The sequence below is a fragment of the Myotis myotis genome, unplaced genomic scaffold (assembly GCF_014108235.1).
Source record: "Myotis myotis isolate mMyoMyo1 unplaced genomic scaffold, mMyoMyo1.p scaffold_m19_p_17, whole genome shotgun sequence".
Classification (NCBI taxonomy): domain Eukaryota; kingdom Metazoa; phylum Chordata; class Mammalia; order Chiroptera; family Vespertilionidae; genus Myotis; species Myotis myotis.
The window spans coordinates 15,951,980-15,975,449 of NW_023416321.1; the positions used below are offsets into that span (position 1 = coordinate 15,951,980).

The following is a 23,470-nucleotide window of genomic DNA, read 5'->3' on the forward strand; positions in this document are numbered from 1 at the left end:
CTGAGACCTCACACAGCAGACCCTGGAAGCCCCAGGGCCCGTTCTTCCGTTGTGATTCCTACGGAGAAAGCATTATCCAGGGCAGAAGTGAGTGCGATAGGAACGGAGAAACAGAAATCCAGGTGCAACCAACGTCTCCAAGAGTCTATTCCAGAAAAGGAGGAAAAAAGAAGCTCTTAGGCTCACAATTATGTCTTCTGATGCAATTGCTTCTTGAGTGTTGAAAACTCACATTTAGTCTCTAGACATGAATTACTTTCATGCTGAAAGGGGCAGAGGGCAGGGTATACAGCCTCAACTTCCCGCTCTCCACCTCTCAGCACACTTCTAGCTGGGCCCCTAATCTTTTTTATTTTTACTTTTAAAAAATATATTTTTATTGATTGTAGAGGGGAAGGGAGAAGGAAAGAGCGAGAGATACATCAGTGATGAGAGAGAATCATTGATCAGTTGTCTCCTGCACGTCCTTTACTGGGGATGGAGCCTGCAACCCAGGTACATGCCCTTGACTGGAATCGAACCCTGGACCTTTCAGTTGGAGCTCTATCCCCTGAGCCAAACCAGCTATGGCCTCTTTAGGTGTTTTTTAAGTGCTTTATCGCGCTGACCGTGAGTGGAGTATCGGGTAGAAGTGGTAATTGTAAGGAGATTTGTCTCGTTCCTGATCTGGGGGGGAGGGACTTTCATTCACCATTCAATAGGATCTTCGTGTAGGTTCTTTATAGGTAACCTGTCTCAGGTTAGTTTCTCCTGTTTCCCAGTTTGTAAGAGGTTCTCATGAAGTAGGCATTGAATTTTACCAAATGTTCACGCTGCACCAGTTCAGAGGACCATATGTTTTTACTCTTTATTCCGTTACCACGGTGAATTCTGCGCTGCGATGACCAAATGTTACCACAGATCTGCAGCCCTGGATGCAAATGCACAAGACGTGTTATTCTTCTGCATCACTGGCCTGGATCTGCTAATATGTTCTTTAAACTTTTTACATCTGTTTGCAAGCGAGACAGGCCTATAATTTTCCTCTCTTGTGATGTCTTAATCAAGTTTTAGTTTCGTGGTTTCATAAAATGAAAACTGATGAATCATCTCAGCCGTTTTTTTTTTTTTTTAGACCTGAGAGTGTTTCCTCTTATATTTTTCAGGAAGCGGTTGCATAGAATTGGTTTTCATTCTTCTTTAGACATTTGGTACTCATCGCCAGCAAAATCATCTAGAATCAAGCATTTCCCTCTACAGAGTTTTAAAAGTACAAATTAAATTTCCTTAATAGTCACAGGGCTATTCAAATGATCTATTTTAGATTTCGTGGTAGCTTGTGCCTCTTGAGGAACTGGTCCGTTTCACGCAAGTTGTCCAGTTTATGCGTGCGAAGTTGTTTGTGATATTCTCTTATCCTTTTGATGTCTGCCGTCTGCAGTGATACCCGGTTTAATTTCTGGTATAGCTAATTGGTGATTTAAATTTAAATCACTTTTTTCCCCCCTCTGTCAGTCTTGATAGAGATTTGTCCATTTTCTCAATCTTTCCAAAGAACCCAGTTTTGTGTATCTTTACCTATTTTTGGATTTTTAAAAATCAATGTCTTTAGGGAAGGTGGGCTGGTGACAAGTTCCCTCACTTCTCCTTCCTCTGGAAGGCTTTTCCTTTCATTCCCGAATGGAATTTCCACTGGATGGAGAGCCGTGCCTGGGTTTCTTTCGCTCATGAAAATGACGACGCCTTTTCCTTTGGCCTCTGTGGCCTCCAGTGAGAAATTGCAGTTAAGGTGTCACTTTCAAGATTTCCCCTCTGTCTTTGCTTTTCCGGGGTTTGATTGTTATGTGTCTTGGCATAGATTTCGTGGGTGTGGATTCCTCTGGGGGAAGGGCTGGATTTGGCCAACGGGAACCGCTTAGATGATCGATGCTACAGAAAACTTCAGGCCCTTTTCTGATTTTACAAGAGAACCTGGAAATACGGAGTTTTAAAAATTTGAAGCAACCTGTTTTTAAGTCTTGCAATAGTTCTCCCCCCCCCCCCCCCATTAAAGTCCTGGATACAAAAATGAGAACAAAAAGAAAAATGATCTTCCAGGCCTCAAGGTCTATGGGACATATTTGTGAGCCCTTAGAGGTGGTTCTCTGGGCAACTGTTTCATCTGATGCTCTTGGCCTTGGCTTTAACTTTGACACTAAGATGAGAGGTCATACTTCTTTTTAATTAATTACATTTTCCCATTCCTTATGTTCACCTGCCATGAGTTACTTTGTTGTATTTCTTTCTTTTTTTTAAAATTGTAGTGCCTTTTATAAGAACAGAATTTTATTGTTTTAAATATACTTTTATTGATTTCAGAGAGGAAGGGAGAGGGAGAGAGAGATAGAAACATCAATGATGAGAGAGAATCATTGATCAGTTGCCTCCTGCACACCCCACACTGGGGATTAAGCCGGCAACCTGGGCATGTGCCCTGACCAGGAATCCAACCGTGACCTCCTGGTTCATAGGTTGATGTCCAACCACTGAGCCACACCAGCTGGGCTATTTCTTTTCTTTTTTTTCTTTCTTTTCTTTTTTAAAAAATATATTTTATTGGTTTTTTTTGTTTTGTTTTTTTTTTACAGAGAGGAAGGGAGAGGGATAGAGAGTTAGAAACATCGATCAGCTGCCTCCTGCACACTCCCCACTGGGGACGTGCCCGCAACCAAGGCACATGCCCCCAACCAGAATTGAACCTGGGACCCTTCGATCCGCAGGCGGATGCTCTATCCACTGAGCCCTGACTGCAGGGCTTCTTTTTTTTTTTTTTAAATCCTCACCCGAGGATATGGAGAGAGAGAGAGAGAGAGAGAGAGAGAGAGAGAGAGAGAGAGACATACATCAATGTGACAGAGACACATTGATCAGCTGCCTCCCCTACGGGCTCCAACATACAGGCCCCGACTGGGTATTGAAACCACAGCCTAGGTATGTGCCCTGACCAGGAATTGAACCTGTAACCTTGTGGTGTGTGGGACGATGCTCCAATCCCCTGAACCACACTGGCCAGGGCTAGTCACTTTGTTTTAACTATGTCTCCAGACTCAGTTTATCATTGGGCTTTCGCTTGGTAATTATTTTTAAAATGAGGATATCGAGCCCACTTACAGTCACGACATGCTAGATACGATTAATCTTCATTTGCTTCCTCTGTGATGTATGTCTGGGCTTTTACACGTGGCTTCTGGAGACAAGGAACCGGCTACAGAAGAGACACAGCGGAGATTTAAAATAGGTGTGTGGTCAAGATGACCACATTGGCTGGGTTTCATGTGCTTAGTACTCATTCCCACACATATGTAACGTTTGGTATTCTGAATATTTAAAAGCCCGTTCTCATTTATTTATAGTTACATCACAGATTCCTTTGAACTAAGACCATTAAAAACAATGGTTTTTCCCTTCCCCTCCTCCCCCATGTGTCTAAAAGAGCACAAAGCCAGTTAGTTCGGGGGGAGGGTTTGGATGCTCCCACCCTCCAGCTGGCACCCCACATTCCTCAGCGGGGGGCTGCTCAGCGGCTGGCCCCCATTCAAATGGGAGTCCCAGCCTGTGACACGCGGCCCCCTCTCCGGCCCAGGCCATTGGGAACACCTGCTCTGCTCTTGCAGCCCTGCAACGCAGGCTGCCCTGCCGACACGCAGAAAGGAGATGTGAGGAAATGACTTCCTCCTCTCACGCCTCCTGCTTCTTGGTCCTAAATGGGGAAGGGTAGCAGGGAGAGCTGTGTTGTCCGTCCTTGTCCTCTGTTCATGGACCCCGGATTCACTCCCTCCCTCCCTCCCTCCTCCTGCTTTCTCAGCCCCACATTCAGACGGACAGGGGCGGGAAGAAAGGGGGACAGGGGCGGGAAGAAAGGGGGACAGGGGCGGGAAGAAAGGGGGACAGGGGCGGGAAGAAAGGGGGACAGGGGCGGGAAGAAAGGGGGACAGGGGCGGGAAGAAAGGGGGACAGGGGCGGGAAGAAAGGGGGACAGGGGCTGCCAGGAAAGACTGAGGAGGAATGGAAAAGCAGAGCATCTCCTTGGACGGCTGTGGATGGGATAATGGACTCCCCAGCTGAGCATCCAGGCACCTGGGGTGGAAAGAAACATCGCCACTCCTCCCACTGAGACGGAACGGCTCAGAAGGACCGGGTCACCCTGCTTCCAGCCAACCTGAGCTGGCAGGAGCCCGAGGCTGTGTTTTCTCCGCCTCGCAGGCCGCAGGCCGGCCGGGTGGTGCACGGCGCAGCCCAGCGAGGCAGGGAGCCCAGCTACTGGGCTCTCCATTCAGTCCCCTACTAGGTTCCCTTAGAATCTTCACACCAACAGTAAGTCCGGGATTCAAGGCTCAGTTTTTCCAAAGCCCTCCCCCACCTGAGCCCCAAGATGTGTGATTTGATGAGCAGAATATGGGGTTTGAAGTCAGGCAGACTTGGATTGAAGAATTGTCTCGGCCTCTGAGCAGCTATGTGACCTAGAATAGTGCTCTTAAGAGTGGAGTGAGCCCTGGGTGTGCTCAGTGGTTAGAGCGCCTGCCCGAGCACTGAAGGGTTGCAGGTTTGATCCCCGATCCCCAGCCCCTGTCGGAGTGTGTGTGGGAGGCAATCAATGTGTCTCTCTCACATCGATGTTCCTCTCTCTCTCTCTCTCTCTCTCTCTCTCTTCCTCTTCCTCTCTCCCTCCCTCCCTTCCACTCTCTCTAAAAACAATGGAAAAAAATATCCTTGGGTGAGGCTTAACAACAACAACAAAAAAGACTGCAGCGAGATATCAGACAGGGTTCTGCAGAGAAACAGAACCAATAGGATGCACGTGCGCGTATGTGCGCGCACGCACACACACACACACACACACACACACACACACACACACACACAGAGAGAGAGAGAGAGAGAGTGTGAGAGAGAGAGAGAGAGAGAGAGAGAGAGAGAGAGAGAGAGAGAGAGAGAGACTGATTGATTTGAAGGAACTGGCTCATGCATTGGGGATGCCTGGCAACTGCAAAATCTGATGGGGGAGGAGGGCAGGCTGGAGACTCAGGAAAGAGTTGCAGTTCAAGTGCAAAGGCAGGCAGCCAGCCGGAAGGAGCAACCATCTCAGTATACACAGCCATAAGGGGGGATGGGGGCGATGTGCATCAGAAGGCAAAAAAGGGTGGAAACGACGAAGTTTCACACTCATAAGTCATGCTACATAAATTATGAAGGGTTATTATAAAAATAACCCTGAATTCACTCAAATTTATTTTTAAAGAAGAAGTCATCCCATTCAGTACTTTATTATTAGTAACAAATTGCTGATGACACATTTCACAGCTAATTGGACTCACCAGAGTGTGCTAGCTGCGAGGCTGGAAACGGCCGTGTTCATGCCTCGGGCTGGAGAGGCTCCAGAGGTGCAGACGACGTCTTACTTATTTTTTTTTTTAATTTTTAAAATTGATTTCAGAGAGGAAGGGAGAGGTAGAGAGAGATAGAAACATCATCAATGATGAGAGAGAATCATTGATCAGCTGCCTCCTGCATGTCCCCCACTGGGGATCGAGCCTGCAACCTGGGCATGTGCCCTTGACCAGAATCGAACCTGGGACCCTTCAGTCCGCAGGCCAACACTCCATCCACTGAGCCAAACCAGCTAGGGCACTGTGCTTCAGTTGTGGGAGGAATGTATTATCTACACGTGGCCATGGCCTGGACTGCCTGGACTGGACTTGACGGAAGGTTTGGTCAGACGAGCTCGCAGAGGCGCAGAGAGGGCATGAGGAGACATTGGGGCTGTGGGGAAACAGGCATTTACTGCACCCCCTGGGGGCATGAGGCCCTGTGAGTAGACACTCCAGATAATGGATATTGCACAGGCCCATCCCCACCCTTCAATGAGGGTGTATGGGAGACAAGACCGACCAATATGTAATCAGCATAAACACAAAGAGACGAAGACAGTAATTCCAAGGGTATGTTGAGGGGGAAGAATGAATGGGTAAGGTGGGAGAAATGAACCACAAGATCACTGGTGAGAGAACAGACTGCTTGTTGTGTCTCTGGTGGACCCGGTCATTAGTACCCAGAGAAGAAAACCCCGGGAAGCAGTCTGGAGGGGGCCTCCAAGTGCATGTTCTCCACTGGCGGGGGGTCAGCAGGGCCCTGCTCGGGGCTCCCGGGAGCCCGATTTGGAGTGTGGGGCTGTCAGTGCCCCCGCAGTCCACTAGGCAAGGGGACCTGTCCTCTCTGCGAACAGGGATTAGTCTCTTCCTCTACGGTTCTTTCCAGAATACCTTTGCGGTTACCCACTCCCCTTGGGAGGAAAGACAGCTCTCCATGGGATATATCTTAGCTGCGGATGACTGTTCACTTCTTGCCCTCCTCGCTCCCACCAGTGTGGATGGAGAAGTCATCGTGTGGAACGTGGAGACCGTCGCTGCTTCAGAAAGTCACTGCATGTCCCTCTCAGAGAGAGATGTGCAGCGACAAAGGAAGCTTAGGAGAGACTGTGCTGGCTTCCCTCCAAGTGACATTAATTGGCGATTAGGTGAAAAAGGAACCTTTGTGCTAATAGGCTGTCCTTCTCATAACCATTTATATTCACTATTTTTACATAAATTTCAGGAGCTATCATTTCATAGGAAAGATTCCTATTACCTCCTTCCTGCAATGTCACCTTAATGGACTGGGTAAATCCGTAGGCTTCTCCTCCTGTTTTTGACTATCCTGACACTTGTCAGGTGATACCCCTTGGTAGTTTCGGAGTGGCCCCCCCAAAACTGGAAAATCTGTTCTTGACCTATCAAACCATTCCATTGAATAACTTTGCGAAGCTGCCTACCTGCCTGGGGGAAAAAATTAACAGGCTGGTAGGAAATGATGACCTGAATATTATCCCCTAAGGATCTAGAGTTGCTGTTTTTCAAAAAAAATTAATGAGTTAATTATCTTTTGGGCATTTACTTGTAGACTCATATTTTCTATCATGTGCTATATCTGTTTTTATAAACATCCATACAGTAGACTGAATGGTGTTAAGTCCTAACACCCAATGTGCTGGTATTTGGGAGATGGTTAGGCCGTGAGGGTGGAGCCCTCATGAAGGGGATTAGTGCCCTCATGAAAGAGGCCACGGAGAGCTCCCTTGCCCCCCCTGCCAGTTGAGGACACAGCAAAAAAAATGGCAGTCTCTGATCTGAGAAACAGGTCTTCCCCAGACACCGAATCTGCCTGCACCTTGATCTTGCATTTCCAAGTCTCTGAGAACTGTGAGAAATCGTGTTTATAAGCCATCCAGTCTAGGGTATTGTGTTATAGCAGCCCAAAAGGACTAAGACAGTCAACCTTTCCTTTCAGACATTGGTTACTTTTTGGCCAGAAGCAATGGAACAGCATGAAAGTATCTGCAGTGTTTAGGTAAATACCTGGGCTCATGTCCTGGACCTACACTAACCAGTATGCAGTGGTACGTGGGTCTTACAATCTCTGGACTTCCGTTTCTCCCACTTCTAGAATGGAGGTAACTGAGTTCCCCAGACAGAATTGTTGGAGAGCTCACATGGGAAAATGCCCACGAATCTCCTTGATGAAGGAGGTACACTGATGTTAATTACAGTACTGCTCTCAGAGATCACAGGGGGCTGGCCACCAGATCCCAGAGGGTCATTAAAATCCAACTGTAGGCACCAGCAAAATCCCACTGCTTACATCAAAACGTCACAGTGTGGCATTTAACTATTCAGTTTTGAACCTCAGACATGTACTTCAGTCAAACTGAGAAGGACTGGAAGATTCTTGCGTAATCTATACATGCGTCAAAGTAGCTAAGCTTTTCTCGATTCTTCCTTAAGGAATAGGGTGAGTGTTACGCCACCCCCGTGATCATGTTTCCTCCTGACATCACGTGAAATCAGCACTTCTTCTTCCGTGCAGAGCTCCTGATTCATAAAGAATAAGTACATTACCCCAGAGGAGATGACAGTAAACCTATAACATCCTCCCCCTTATGTATGCCCGAGGCAGGCTACATGAGCTGCCTACTTCTTTTTTTTTTAAGTCTATTTCACTCTGGAGCTCTGACTCCCTTCAGAGCCCTTCCAGAGAGGTCTGGGGTCCCCAGAGAGTGTCTCCTGCTGGCCTCTATGGAGAACTTGTTTCTTGAGCCTCCTACAAATAGACCCACCCTGTAACCCTCTGGTCTCCGAGAGACCCTTAAACCCTAGGGTACATATAGTATCTACCATTCACCAAGCTAGGACCTATCTACACGTGGTCCCCACGGGAGATAGCACAGCACAAAGAGCCAAGCTTTTGGGATCAGACAGACGCAGAATCAAACCCAGGCACAGGCACCTACTAACTCTGTGACACTGAGTAAGTTGCTTGACCTTTCTGAGCCTCGCATCCCATGTAAATAATAGTATCTATTCGGAACCCAAAAGATTTTTATATTATTTCTGAAATACTTACACACAATTTACCAAGTGATTACCAAGTATCAACATAGTTAATTCTAACAAGCCTTTCATGTAGGTCCTATGATTATCCTCATTTTATAGATGAGGCCATTCCGCATAGAGAGGTTTAGGTACAGTCACTTGCTCAGGGTCACACAGCTAATCAGTGGCAGAGGTAAGATTTGAACGCAGGCATCTGGCTACTGAATTCTTGTTCTTAACCACCATCCCAACCAACTTCTCAGAGCCAAACAAGGAAGTATCTTTCATACTTTTGTTATGATGGAAATTTTCAAACACAAAAGTAGTGAGAATCCCTTGTACCCAGCACTCAGCTTAAACAAGTATCAACATCCCACTGTTGTAAACAAAGAGGTTTTTAATTTGTATTTTCCTTAAGTTGCAATAAAAAATATTTGTGTTGTTCTTTTTGATCTTGCTTAAGTCACTGGCTAAATTTAGGTAATTTCCTTTGGTTTCCTTGCACAATCATAAAAACAAGACGGCGGGTTCTTATTTTTGTCCAGTGCTTTTACAATGACATTTGGATGTCACTTGGTACAGTTTCATCAGTACATTGACTCCGTTATTCCATTGAATTTTTCAGGGAACTTTTTAGACAAGCGGTCAGACTGCTGTGATCCCCATTTTACAAAAGGGTCCAATGAAGCCCAGAGAGCTTAAGGAATTGAGCCACCTCACATTCCTAGTAAGGGGAGGAGGATATCGAAAAACAAGTTGATTTTTAACGTTTTCAATTGACGTATTCTCTGGACATTAACATAGAGCAGAAAAGTAGCGGTCTCTGGAATTTGATAGGTGTCAGCCACTCTTCTCACGTACGATCTCACACAGACAACTCTCTGAGTCTTCCACTCCTCGTCATTAAAATGGACAAGTAATACTCACATCACAGGTTTATTGCAATGATTATACTTTTAATTATTATATTATGTTAAATATTAATTATAAATATATAATGTGTGTAACCTAATATATATGCATATAATCAACATATATGCATGTGTAAGAGTGTGTGCATGTGTGTGTATCACGCATACCATGACAATACCACCGCACATGCTCATTAAAGTCACTTCCTTTTCTCCCTTCGAGATGAGGTCAGTCTGAAGAAAATCTCCCCAAACCTTTTCAGCATTAAGATATTGACCACAGTCCGTGTACGCTTTCATTCTTCCCCAAATTTTTTACTTCTCTGGGGCTCAGTCGCCCCATTGCACTGAGGATGTCCCAGTAGTTTTATCAATGACATTCTTTACCTCTTTGGAAAATCTGAGCCAAATCTCCATGATTTCATTTGAATCTTGTTTCCTCTTGAAAGCCACTTAGAGATTTATATGCTTTCACAAAAAGAATCATTTGTCTCTGATCACTAAATAAAAGAACACACCACAAAATTTGCTCCCCGCCCCCCAGGAGGCCTTTTCTAAGTCAAGTAAACACACCCATGGCTTTGCATTTTCCTTCCATGTTTATCAATAGAGTTTATTAGGATCATCATAGATGATTCATTTCTAGTTCAAGTCTCTTAGACTTTAACAGCGAAGGAACATTTTGTCTTTGGTGACTGGAAACGTCATCTCCTCTGTTTCTGTCCTCATGTTTGCACTTAAGCTACTCTCTTAAATCAGTAAAATCATCAAGTGACTTTAAAAAAAGAAATTCAAGAAAAACAGCTCTTTTTCCCTGCTCCGTTCCATGAGGAAAGTTCCCTACTTTGGAATGGATGGCACAGGGTCCGGGCAGGTTGGCACTCAATATATTGTTGAATGAATGACATCAGCTGAGCATTAATGAAGTCTATGAATTACTACTTTTTCAAGAAATCTGTTACAATTCTTTTCCGTACATATGTGAGCTCATAGTTGTTTTCAAGTAGTAATCATTTGGAAACTTGTTTAGTGACTAGGGAGTAATAATGTTTAATGGACATATTGATCATCTTATGCAAATAGATATTTTTAAGTAGAAGAAAAAATGTACTATTTTAGTGTGAATCTCTCTGTGTCTCTCACACACATTCTAGAACACACCTGGAGCTCAGGTGAGTTTACCTGGGAGAAAAATAAAGTCATCAGAGTTGAGACTCTTGGTAGGACGATTACAGAAATAGAATATATAACTCCCAAAAGTGCAGATGGAGGGAGTAAGTAGATGAAAGAAGACATAGCTCACTGAAAAAGTCAGGAATAAGGGTGGGAGGGCAAAGAAAAGGTGTAATAATTAGTGTTATGCCCAGAATTCAAGATCCCCAAGAAACCATGCCAGGGAGTCAGTCCGATGCAAAAGCAGAAGGTCCTTTATTGAGTTAGCTAACCCGACCCGGGCCTCCAGTCGACGCAGCGACCGGAAACCGAGTGAGACCCGTGTGAAAATCAGGGCTTTAATAGTGAGGGGAGGGGAGCTGGCTGTGGCCCTGCCGATTGGCCAGGCGCAAGTCGGGTCTTGTTACACAGGATGTGGTCATCTCTATGGCGCGCACATCCCTTGCTTGTCATTGGTTAGTTCAAAGAAATCCTGGGCGTGGCCAGCAGGGGCCTGGGCTCGGGAAGAAGGCACTTTTCTGAGCACATGGCCTCTGCCCCAACATGGAGGATCCAGGGTAAGATGGAGGGCGTAGCCCTCGCCCTTTCAATTAGAAAAAGTAATATGCCAGACATTGGTACAAGTAGATCTTAGAATAAAGATACATAGTTTATACTAGAAAAATACTGATCAAAATAAAGATGTTCTAATCATGTAAGTATCAAATAGAATAGACTTTAAAAGAAAAAATTATTATTTAGGAACAAGGAAGGCTATCACATACTATATCAGAAAAGCATAAGCAACTAAAGACAACAAATATCAGCAAGATAGCCTTAAAATATTAGGTTGAGCCATATAAAATTGTCAATATTTGACTGACCTCCAAAAGCAGTAATTTCATATGAAGTGAAAGTCAATAGAATTATGAAAAATTAAATTTCGTAAAGTGTTACTTTAACATGCATCTGTTACAAACTGGTTGATCAAGTGACCAAATAATTAATAATGAGCAATATTTGAGCAACATGATTAAGACGCTTTATAAAATCCACATATCTAGAATTTTATCTCAACTCTTAAATAATCTGCATTCTTTTCAAGAAACATTTCAAAACTTGAACACATACTAGGCCATAAAGGATATCTCAGTAAATATCAAAGTAGTGACAAAACATATGGACTATATTCTTTGACCCTCAATACAATAAAATGAGAACTCAATACCCTCCTCCCAAAATACTTTTTGTATATTTGGAAACTAAAAGTGGTCCTAAATCATTCATAAGTCATGATAGAAATTAGAAATGATGCCAACCTGGTTTATCATGATCTGATTTCCCCATATTATTCAGTCAGTGTAATTTAACATCTGGTAATGCCAGGCAAACTAATATTGCGGACTTCAGGAACAAAACAAAAAAACCTGAGTTTTCAGTGGGGAAAAAAAAACTATACAGTGGGGCCTTGACTTAGAAGTTTAATTCGTTCCGTGACGGAGCTCGTAACTCAAATTACTTGTATGTCAAATCAAGAAGTGAACGAGTGAGACACGTGATGCTGGGCTGATGTTGTGGTGTTCACTGTGACGTTCGCTGCGCCAACTAGCGGTGGGGTATCTGAAGCTGGCTCGTAACCTGAATTTTAGCTTGCAACTCAAAGCAAAAAATCGGCCGAGAGACAGCTCGTATCTCGAAAAACTCGTTGGTCGGGGCACTCGTAAGTCATGGCCCCACTGTAAAGTCTTATTTTACCTATTTGCCCATAAACTTTGTGTCTGGATTTTATTCAGTAGCCTCTCCATTTTCTTCCCCAGGGCTCATCTCAGAAGTGCCCCCTCTTTCTTCACCGTTGGAAAGCCCACGGCACATTACCACCTGTGTGGAGTGCTTCTCATGCGGCCCCAAGGCCCGCACCATCCAAGGCGCTTCTGAAAACACCTGCACACTGGGGGCTACTGAGGGAACCGCCCTGGGGTATGTGGGGAGACGACAGAATGGCCCCTCACAATACCAGCTGCTTTCATTTCCCACGGTAGGTCTCGCAGTCCATAATATCACACCTAAGTTAACCCTGGCAGGTGGTCTTGTTGCACTAGGGCATCTCGCTGCTCATGGCTGTGGGTGGGTGTGACCCTGTCTCTTTAGAGTTCCAGGTAAATGGATCAAGCACCTGCTGAGAACAGCATCTACTTCCCAGTCAAGAGCAATACACGTCTGAGCAGGGGAATGTGTTTTCCTTCACTGCTCACTTCCCAGTCCAGGTAAAACACTTTCTCACAATGCCACGGGCATTCGAACCCAGGGGGCACGGTGGAGGAATATGCAGAGGTGAGCCAAGCTAAAATCCCTTCTTGAGGACTTCAGTGAGAAAGACCTAGGGATTCCATCTGCAACATTCTTCCAAGAATATCACAATGTCAATGTTCCAAAGAAGTCTAGAGCCCCCCGGATCGGGGTCTCGGATACCAGAGAAAGGATGGAGAGGCAGGCCCACGAGTCCTGGGGTTTTGTATAAGGGTCAAGGCTAAGAAGTAGGAAACAAAGTGAAATCCTGTCAGCACTGTTGAATCGGAACAGCATCCAAGAATGTCCCATTTCACGCATTGGAAGGTCTCCCAAGTAAGCAAAACCTTGAAGCGATATGACAATGTCAGGTAATCAGCTTGTCTCTCGTTTCCTCTCTGTGACCCGGGACACACTCTGAATGTAGTAGCGCAGTCTTTCTGAGTCAGAGGCGTGGGCCAATCTGTCAGCCAGTATTTTAATAACGTGGATAAGGAAACCATAAAAAAAAAAAAAAATAGGCGCACGTCCTTGCCGTAGGGGAGAGGGCATATGGATTTTTTTCTTTCCGTATGAATTTCCTTCCATGTCATTATATTAGAAATAATGTAATGGGTAAAAGTAATCATTGTATTAGATGAAATTCATCCACCACCCCAAATCTGACCCTGTGGTTCAAAGGGAAAAGTCCAGCGTAGAGTCAGCCTTGTGAGGAAGTCAAGGAGAGGCATCAACCTTGACATTGACCACTCAGAGAGGTTGAGAAAAGCAAAACTCCCTTCTCAGTATTCTCTTGTTCTGGAGCCCCCTGGCCCCCTCCTGTCAGAGAAAAAGAAAAATCACCCGTTCAGGGTAGCTTACTCTGCTTCTTGTTGGAAACACTTCACTTTGAGATGAACTCAGCCTCATTCGGGTAAAGACCCCGTCAACTCAAAGGCTGTTTCTCCCCTCTCTCAAGGGTCACTGGTCCCCTCCGCCTTCCCAACATGGTATCTGGGTGTGGAGGAAGCTGAAATACCCTTGTGGCAGGGGGCCTTCGCTACAAGCTGGCCTTGTGCTTAAAGGTCCCGGGCTGTTGTTTACTTAGGTGTGGCTAATCTCACTGACATCCTTGAGCATCCTGCTGGCATCTCCTGGCAAATCCTAAAGTTCCTGTGACCCCTCAAATCATCGGGTCCCCGTGCTTTGAGGCCCTTGGCTTCGTTGCCCTGGCCACAGGTCTATGCCGGACACTGCTGCCTTCAACACCTTGGGGGCCTCTAACCAGAGCAGACAGGGGACTTGGGCCATGAGAAACCCTCGACTCTGGCTGTTCCGCCACCTCCAAACCTTGGGACGCACAGTGGAAGCAGAGAATGAGCCAGGATGCGCCGACTCTCCCCCAGCCTCTGGGCTTCCTGGGCCGGTTTCTGATGCCTCATCCACCCCCTGCCCCAGTTTTGCTTAAGCCTGGTGGGTGGCGGTCACTTCTCAGTGACCAAGCTGACATGCTCCACGCTGGCTCTACCCGGGCAGAGGTGCCCTCCCATCTCCCGTGGCAACGCTTTCGACTTCCTCTTCCGGTCTGGTAGACATCTCTCCAAGTCATTTCCTCTGCCTGCTCAGCACCAGGGTTTTGATCCTGCTTGATCTAGCCTGTCTCTCTATATGTTCAAGGAAACCTCTAGAAATGTAGAAAGCCCCCTCTCTCTTCACCAAGCCTGATTTACACCTCGCTGTGGATTCGACATGCCACCTTGAGACTGGGACCTGCATCTGAGTCACCGCTGCTGGGGGCCGCCCGGAATGGTGGGAGCCCTGTGCCACCTGACAGGCTTGGAATCCACACTGCAGAGGGAAGGTCTCCTGTTTTTAATTTAATTGTCCAATTGAACATTTTCATTCACTTTAAACAATGCGTGAGTTGAAGTTAGCACACCAGGAGCTTCCAGTTTGCAACCTTTGCTAGAAACCCCACCCCAGCACCCCAGCACCCCAGCGCCCCAGCACCCCAGCACCCCAGCACCCCAGCACCCCAGCACCCCAGCACCGTCTACCCTTGGCTGTGAAGTTTGTCCCGAGCCTTTACAGGGTTAGACCCAGAATGTGTTTCCTGTCAGACAGACAAACCATAATGTTTGTAAGTTTAGGAAGAGTGACATGATGGACTGTGCGTGGATACCAGCATGAATGAGGCAGCCAGCGAAGACCTTCACCTGTGTGGTGTCACTTCGTCTCCACAACAGCCTGCAATTTACATGTAGACCATGAAGTTACCTGGTTCAGGGCCGGCAAGTCCCGAGCCTGAAGCCACAAAATAGAAAACAGCAGCGCTAAGGCGTCGGCTCAGGCATCTCTGACTGCAACACCTCAGCTCTATCAAAAGTAGCCAACTTCCCCCTGTACAACCCTGAGGCTCTATGCGTGCAAACCAGAAACCCACCGGATACTCTGTCCTTCCACGCCAGTTACTGGTGACAACCTCGAGATAATGCAGTTTGCGTTGCAGGCAAATTCACGCACCTCCCAAATATCATGCTTCCTACAAGCACCCCGGGCACCTGTAGACCCCAAACAGGAGGAGATAAGCCAGTGATGGCGAACCTATGGCACACGTGTCGGGGGTGACACGCGAACTCATTTTTTGGTTGATTTTTCTTTGTTAAATGGCATTTAAATATATAAAATAAATGTCAAAAATATACATCTTTGTTTTGCTATGGTTACAAATATCAAAAAATTTCTATATGTGACACGGCAGCAGAGTTAAGTTAGGGTTTTTCAGAATGCTGACACGCCGAGCTCAAACGGTTCGCCATCACTGAGATAAGCAAAGTACAGAGGGGGCTGGCGAGTGCTCGGAAGAGGCAGGCTGGTAGAAATTCAACAGAATCGGCTGAGAATGAAGGGGGAGGCAGAGACTCGGCTGAGGAAATGCTAAGAGGTGTCTCCTTTCATTTCTTTTTTTCCATATCTGATTTACAGAGAAATGTCACTTTCAGAGCGGCTTTTAAAAAAATGGGTTCCACTTGCTGAAACTCACAGGACAATATTAAATCAGCAGGTGGGAGCATCCCCTAGGCATGTCTTGTGAGGCCCATGTACTTCCTCCTCTCTTTGCATCATAATTCTCGTCCTCCTTTCCAAAAGTTTCCGACATCTCTCTCAGCACACGCAGTGCTCAGACTCCCGGCACCCATATCTCATCGAGCAATTTTATTCCGATGCAGGAATAAAGTCCGGTCGGACAGGATGCTGCAAAGGAAAGAACTCATGCTTACGTATTCCCCTAGGCTCTGTCAGTCACTAGATTTATTGCCAGCCCTTAAATCATCTCTAATTCTCAGCTTGTGTCTAGCTCCATCTCATGTTCTTCCAGCTGTTTCTATCATGACTTCTACACTTAAAACAATAAATTCAAAGTGAATCTTTTCTGAACAACATAAACTGATGAACAAAAATAGAACCAGAGACATAGAAGCATCGAACAGACTGTCCAGCCGATGAGGGAAGGCAGGGGAGGAGGATGGTGGTCAGAGATCAAAGGACTTGTATGCATGCATATGAGCATAACCAATAGACACAGGCAGTAGGGGATGAGGGCATGTGTTGGGGGGTGGGAGCGGCCGGGGAGAGGTCAATGGGGGGAAAAGGAGACTCATGTAATACTTTAAACAATAAAGAATTTAAATGAAAAATAATAAATAAAAGTGAGCCTTTTCAAAAGGCTTATTGCCAAGGGACTTCTTTGTTTCTACATGGAAGCAGTGGGTGTCCCTAATTAACAAGTTCGAAATGGACTCTCATCCCCCACCTTCCCACACAGCAGCTGTTCCTCTCCCAAAGCCCCCATCACTCTGAGCAGCACCCTCCTCCACCCTCTTGTTCAGGTCAGAACACCAGCAGGTCTCTTGAGTCTTCCTTTCCCTTGTCCCCTCTAGCCAACACATCAGCAAGTCTTGTCCAGCCTACCTCCAAATCCCCCCACCCCCCCATCCCACCCTCTTCTCTCCATCTCCAATGATTCTATCCCAGGGCAGGCGACCATCACCTCTCACCTGGATGAAAGCAACCACTCCCCCGCCCCCTCCCTGCTCCTCCCTCCTCACTCTCCAGTCTGTTTTTCATAGATTAACCAGCCTAATCCTCATAAAATGCAAATCCAATCATGGCATTTCCCCCTGGCTTCCCATTGCTTTGAGAATAAAAATCTGAAATCCTGAACATTTCTTATGAGGCTGTGCCTGACCTGACTCTGATCTCTCTACAGCCTCCTCCCATGGCTCTCTCTCCTCTCCCCTCTCACCACTCTGGCTTGTTTTCTCCTTATTTATTACAAGCCCTTTCGTGTCTCAAAGCCTTTACAATTGCTGTTTCCCCTGCCTGGAATACTCATCTTCCAGATTCTATTTGAATGGTTTCTTCTTATCCTTCAGGTCTTAGCTCCTAATTCTTTTGGCCAAGAACTTTTCTGACTACCCCATCCTTGATAGATACTCACTCTGTCTCCCTTGTTTATTTCCCTTCATAAACTACAATTGCTTCACTTATATACTAACTATGTTGTTCCCACTCTAGCACCCAGCAGAGAGCCTGAGGCATCACAGAACAGAAAATGAGTGTTGAATGAGTAGAGCCCACAGACACCATCCTACAGCTCCAATAAAGCACACAGCAGAGTCCAAGCGAGGGAAATGTCACTGCCTGATTGTGAAAGCAAACAGCTAGTTAAACTTACAAAAACATGCTTTCTGTTAAAATCACAGAAGATATTTTCTAACTCATTATGCTGAGCTGGGGAGCGACACGCAAAGATAATAAACACACTTAATTTGAAACAGGTGGCAATCTGGTCAGTTCCCCACTGGTTGCTTGATTTGGGGCCCTTTGAAAGCATTCTTGTCTCTTTGACGTCTTCTGAGTATAATTTTTATGGGCCAGAATGGGCCAGAATGGGCTCCGGAGGTGGTCACCCCAGCTCCCCAGCAGTCACTTGAAGACCCTATTCATCTTGACAAGACAAAGCTTACCTGAGCAAATGAGTCCTTGGGCCCACACTCATTTGCATATCCATCTGGGTCTGGTACATGATTATTCTTAGCTACAACTTTATACACAAGCAACCCTAACCCTAATCCAATCAGCCGAAGAGTTTTGTTTTTCTAAAAAACTACCCAGCACACAGAGTGCTTAAGATGGATCTTTTGAGAAGAGCAAGTAGGGACACTGTTATTTCTAAATACTTAATTATTCTTTTCTAATTCTCACCTTTAGGATGTGGTTTTCAGATTAAGTTTCTTTGGCTTTCGGGGGGGCGGTAAATAAACCCACACTAGATGTTACAACTTGGTGTTTCTGCAGATGGGCTGACTGATGCCAAAACAAAATCATCTCCTGCTCTCTGAGCCCTTACTGTAGCAGAATATTTTTAATGAACCCCAGATGCAACCTTCATGGGTACAGAATCACCCCCTTGAGTGTCTGCTCCTGAGTCTGCTCATCACTGTAGATCTGGGCTGAGTAAACATGTCCCCCAATTCCAACTCTCCCTTCCACATGGTTAATATTTGGAATCTACTGTCTATTGTTTCCCTCTACCTTCACCTAATACCTTGTCATCCATCCATCCATTCAATATGAATTGAACCAGACACAGTCCTGCATACTAGGGATACACTGGTGAACAAGATCATGTCTATGACCTCATGGAACATAAAATCTGATAGTGGATATAGTGGATGAAGATGGACTGTTTGCACAATTGTTCATTACTAGATAGAGATACTGTATGTTAAAGGTGATAGAGCTGGTGAGAGGGCAAGTCTACATCTAAGAGTGAGAGTTGAGGGGGTATGGTGGACAGCACCGTAAAGTATCTCATAGGAGTGCGCCAGGAGGAGAGGGGTGCAGAGGAAAGTGGTACATTCCAGGTGGAAGGACAAACACAAGCCAAGTCACGGAGGCCTGAGAGCCCACAGCATGTCCTGAGCACTGGGGTGGTTCTGCTGGTGAAACAGCACTAGGGGAGGCGCGGAAGAGAGAATGGAGGAGTGAGCAAGGTCAGATCAGGAAGAACCTTCTGGGTCTCACCAAGTGGGGTGACTTGGATTTTTGAGAGCAGAGAACTGTTTAATACTTCCCCCAAATGTATAGTAAACACAATTGTTATGATGGGAAATGGGAAAAAAGGAACAGAAAACACCATTTGATCGGCAGTACATTAATCCTATCCCATAAAGACGATATACTAGTTTTTAGATATTTCCTGACCTGCAGTGTTTCATCCCTATGAGAACTGTCTTCTTTCTAATATATATGTGTATGTCTGTTTGTGTGTGCATGCATGCACACATGTGTTTAATTCTTTGGTGTTATCACTGGAAGCATTATATGTAGAACACCTGTTCTTCATGTGTCCTGCTGATTGGGAGACATTCCCACCCTTTGTCATTATGACTATCTATATATAGAAATGCTTAAGCTACCGTCTGACCGCCTGACCATCCGACCGTCTGGTAGCTATGACGTGCAATGATCACCAGAGGGCAGACGCTCAATGCACAGGCATGGAAACATGGAACAGACTGATGAATCTCAGAGGGAAGTGGGGAGGGGAGAGGGCGGGAAGAGATTAACCAAAGATCTTATTTGCATACCAGAGGCTTGGTGCACAGATTTGTACACTAGTGGGGTCCCTTGGTCTGGCCTGCAGGGATCGGGCCCAAACCGGCTCTCTGACATCCCCTGAGGGGTCCTGGATTGCAAGAGGGTGCAGGCCAGGCCAAGGGACCCCCATCAGTGCATGAATCTGTGCACCGGCCTCTAGTATGCAAATAAGCAAAAATAAGCTGAAAGCATGCATTTCTTTTCCTTCCAGATTAAATACATGTTCATTAAGCTGGGGGTCCCACTTCAGCTCCTTCCTCTTCTGACCACTGGCGGGGCCACTCCCATGGGGCTGCTGCTTCACTCAACACATCACACCTGATGGTGTGGTTTTTTCATTTTATTGTTTTATGTCTAGAGTTCCCTATGAGAGGAAGAAAGAGAACAAGAAGCATGAAGAGCCGCCTGAAGGCCTGGCCCAGCCTCATGGTCAGCTGCTGGAGAAGGGCAAGGGTGTCCACATCCCTGAGGACAAAACAGAGGACACAGGAAGTGACCAGTCTACTGAGGAAGGCTCTCCTCTCAGCAAAACAGAAGCACGAAAATATGCCAAAGGTAGGGCCAGCCCAGGGCTAGGGACCCAGTCCTGGTGCACCTGCTGGCATCTTCTGGTTTTATGAAACCGGGTCCTGGAGTAGGAGCCTCCTGGGCCGGGGGGGCAGAGCAGATGTGAGAGGAAACAATTAAAGTTGTAAACTGCAGCTCTGCAGAGCTACTGCTGTTTATGGCAACTCCTGGCTCAAAAGCTCTCATTTCCAGATTTAAGTATTATCTGGTTTTGGGCCAAAGAGAACCGCTCCCAATGAAGCCAAAGGCTGTGCCTGTCAATGAGCTGAATAGCCACATACTGGGGCCTGGGTCCCTGAGGGTCAGCCTCGTCTTTTTCATGAATCTGACTCTTGGAAGGAACAGCGAGCGCTCCACCTCCAAGGGGATGGCTTGCCTCTGGCCAAGGGCCCACAAAGCCTTACCCCATCCATTGCCTTTATTTGTGTAGAGACGGGCCCTTCCATGCTGGCCTCAGTTTCTAAGCTCAGCGAAGCACACACCTGAGCCCCGGGCGCATCCCTTGAAGGCAGGCACCAGCCACCAGCCAATGAGGTATCTCAAATAGGAGGAACAAATCGCACCCTTGCCAGTGGCTCCCAAAGCTCTCATGTACCAACCGCGGGTTAGACGTAGGGAGTAGCCTGAATTGTTTGCGCCCAGAGAGCTGGGGAAGGTGCAGAGGCAGCACATCCTTGCCTTTCCATCTGTACCTCAAAGAAATCAAACCTTCGGCAAATACATCTACGTTTCTGCGAAGTGTGCCTTGCTGATCGAGGAGGGAAAAGCCAGAAAGTGTTTCTTAGGTGAAAAGGTATCTTTAAGCCTCATTTGTTAACCAGCAGATGCAGCTCTTCTGGTCATTAGCATAGACCTATCACTCCAAGTGTTAAACGCAGTCACAAATCGCAGTTGCCAAAGGGGATACATCAATCCTCCTAATTACCTTTGGAGTCCCATTCACAGAATCAGAAAGGGTGTCTAGTTACATCGATGCCGCTCACTTTTTTGAAAATCAGTTTCAATTCCCTCACAGTCGTCTTGGTTTTAGTCACATTCAGACCAATGAGAGCTGTGACGATGTAAACCAGGTAAGACCAAGGTTGGAAAATGGGTCTTTTGCAAAGCCTGGTCTTACTCCCCAGGAAACCAGTAATTACGGAGAATTGCAGGGTAAGAAGAGATGCAGCAAAAGTAGGAGAGAGAGCGGGGGGTGGGGGGTGGGGGGGGGGGAGACCCTTTATCTTAGTGAAGCCAGTGCAAAGTCTTCGTTGCACATGGAGTTCAGAATGAGCGTCAACTTGGGGAGAAACTGCCTCCCAGCTCAGACACTTTCTGAGGCTCTGCCCATGACTGACAGCTGTTGCAGACACCCCCACACAGTTATATGGATCCCCCCTCACTCTCCCAGACTTCCCAATGTATAGTCCTCTCCACTTCTGTTTAGAAGTCAAAGCCCCCCCCACCCCCCTCCCCAGCTTAATTACCTTTGTTTCCGGAAGCAACCATTTACACAAAGGCAGCTAAGTGACAAGCTGCAGAGAGTGCGAGGACACAGAAATGGAGTCGTCTGTCCATTCCGTGACTTTGTTGAGCACCCACTCTGTGCCAGGCACTGTTCCAGGTGCTGAAAATGCCTCGGTGGATGACATTGATGAAGAAGATCAAAGAGACTCACACAGGGAATGCATTCAGGGGCCCATTCCATTCCCCAACTGGTCTCCAGCCTCAGAGAGCCATGCTGGGGGAGGGTGAACTGGAGCACCGCCCCCCCCCCCCCCACTTATGGTCTAGTCTGGGCCACATAAATACCTCGGGATGTCCATGCTGGCTCCCCGAGAGGGCAGGGCTGTGGGAGCCTGCAGCTCCGAATCCACAGTCTGCACCCAAGTGAGCTCATCTGGTTCTTATTTTCCTCCCACTTGAAAATGATTAGCATTTTCTTCCAGCTGGGGGGTTCCTACCCACTTCTGACCCCGAAAGGCTCAGGAAATTACAAAGCAAGTTTTCCAACAGATGCTTTGACCAGCGTCAGACGGTCCTAGACAGCTGCCAAGTTGCTCTCGCTACATCTTGTAAGCCTGGCACGTTACGACGTCATAGGCGGCCTGAGTGGGTGGCCTGCTTGCTTGTGGAATGCCCAGCTGCCCTAGGAGGTTGGCCCTCAGTGCTCAAGGAGACCCCTGAACCCACAGAGCTTGTGCTGGACAAGAGATCCTGGCAGGAAAAATCCATGCACATAAGATGTAAAGATTGGCAGTGGAGTGGTGTGTGTGTGTGTGTGTGTGTGTGTGTGTGTGTGTGTGTGTGTGTGAGAGAGAGAGAGAGAGAGAGAGAGAGAGAGAGAGAGAGAGAGAGAGATTTTCAGAAATATTCAAAAAGAAATGGGCTACCACAGCAATTTTTGGAATCTCTGTGCAGGGAATAGCGGGGTGACTGTATTTGAAGAACCTCCTGCCACTCCCCAACCAGAAAGCCATGTGTTGCACGAAATGTGAACCACAGCCCTTGCCTATAACCCGCTTCTGCTCCAGGGTATCTGGGGAGACTTGGGAGATTGCAGATCAAAGGGAGCGTTTGCTCCAATTTGTCGGAGGCAGGAAAACACATCGCTGAGACCAATATGGGTAACCAAGCATCCTGCCTACCCATGGTCACCGCGACTGGGTGGGTGAGCCCTGCATGACTTCCTGTTTTTGTTTCTTCTGAAAAGAACAAATGACTGAAAAAGGAAGGAGAGTTGATAGAGCAAAGGCTCAGGAAGAATGCGGTGTGGCTCTGTGCATCTCATCCCAGATCGTAGTGCCTTGGTGTTTTTGTTTTGTTTTGTCTTCCTGTTGCAAGATGGAGCTCCTCTGACTCAGAGCATCGAAGAATCACACGTTAGGAGAGATCTTAAAGACTGTAGTCTGGCCACTGCAGTCTGACACACAGCAGGTGCTAAATGATACTTGCGTTCACCAGTGGTGAAGTCACTGAGAGAAGGAAGCAGCCTGGGAGTGTATGCTGGCAGCCTGTGCAACATTCCTGCAAATGGTAGTTCAATCACGTGTAAATATCACCCGCGATGGACCACCGATTGGTGGTCCAAACCTGCCCCCCACCCCTACTGTGGATCCCTGGCCAAGTCCTTCAGCTTCTCTGTACCAGGACGCCCTCACGGGTGTGCTATTGCCATGTGTCCAGTGATCACAAACTTAGCAGCTTAAAACAACACCTGCTTTTATCTCACTTTCTGTAGGTTAGGGGTCTGGGCACAGCTTAGCTGGGTCCTCTGCTCAGGGTCTTATCCGAGGCTCAGGGTCATTGACAGGATCCGTTTACTTGCAGCAGTAGAACTGACAGTGGCTTTCTCTGCCTGAGTGGCCCAGTGGGTTGGAGCATCATCCCGTACACTGCAAGGTTGTGGGTTTGATTCCCGGTCAGGGCACATACCTAGGTTGTGGGTTCAATCCCCAGTAAGGTACATGGGGGCCGGGGGGCGGGGGAGAGAAGGACAACCGATTG

General features: G+C 46.8%; 1 protein-coding gene across 6 annotated transcripts in view; it reads left to right on the forward strand.

The window, feature by feature from the left end:
• Positions 1-23,470, forward strand: part of LOC118671537 — a 49,312-nt gene that overhangs the window by 16,596 nt on the left and 9,246 nt on the right. The window contains exons 1-4 of one of the 6 annotated variants that reach the window (XM_036339816.1): positions 4,639-6,532; positions 7,342-7,401; positions 12,304-12,521; positions 19,776-19,972. In XM_036339816.1, the coding sequence (XP_036195709.1) occupies positions 12,466-12,521; positions 19,776-19,972 (253 nt within the window). In that variant the 5' untranslated portion in view covers positions 4,639-6,532; positions 7,342-7,401; positions 12,304-12,465. Of the gene's footprint in view, positions 1-4,638; positions 7,402-12,078; positions 13,144-19,775; positions 19,973-23,470 lie in introns of those variants that run through there. The other 5 variants (XM_036339815.1, XM_036339814.1, XM_036339818.1 and 2 more) reach the window with 5 other exon arrangements.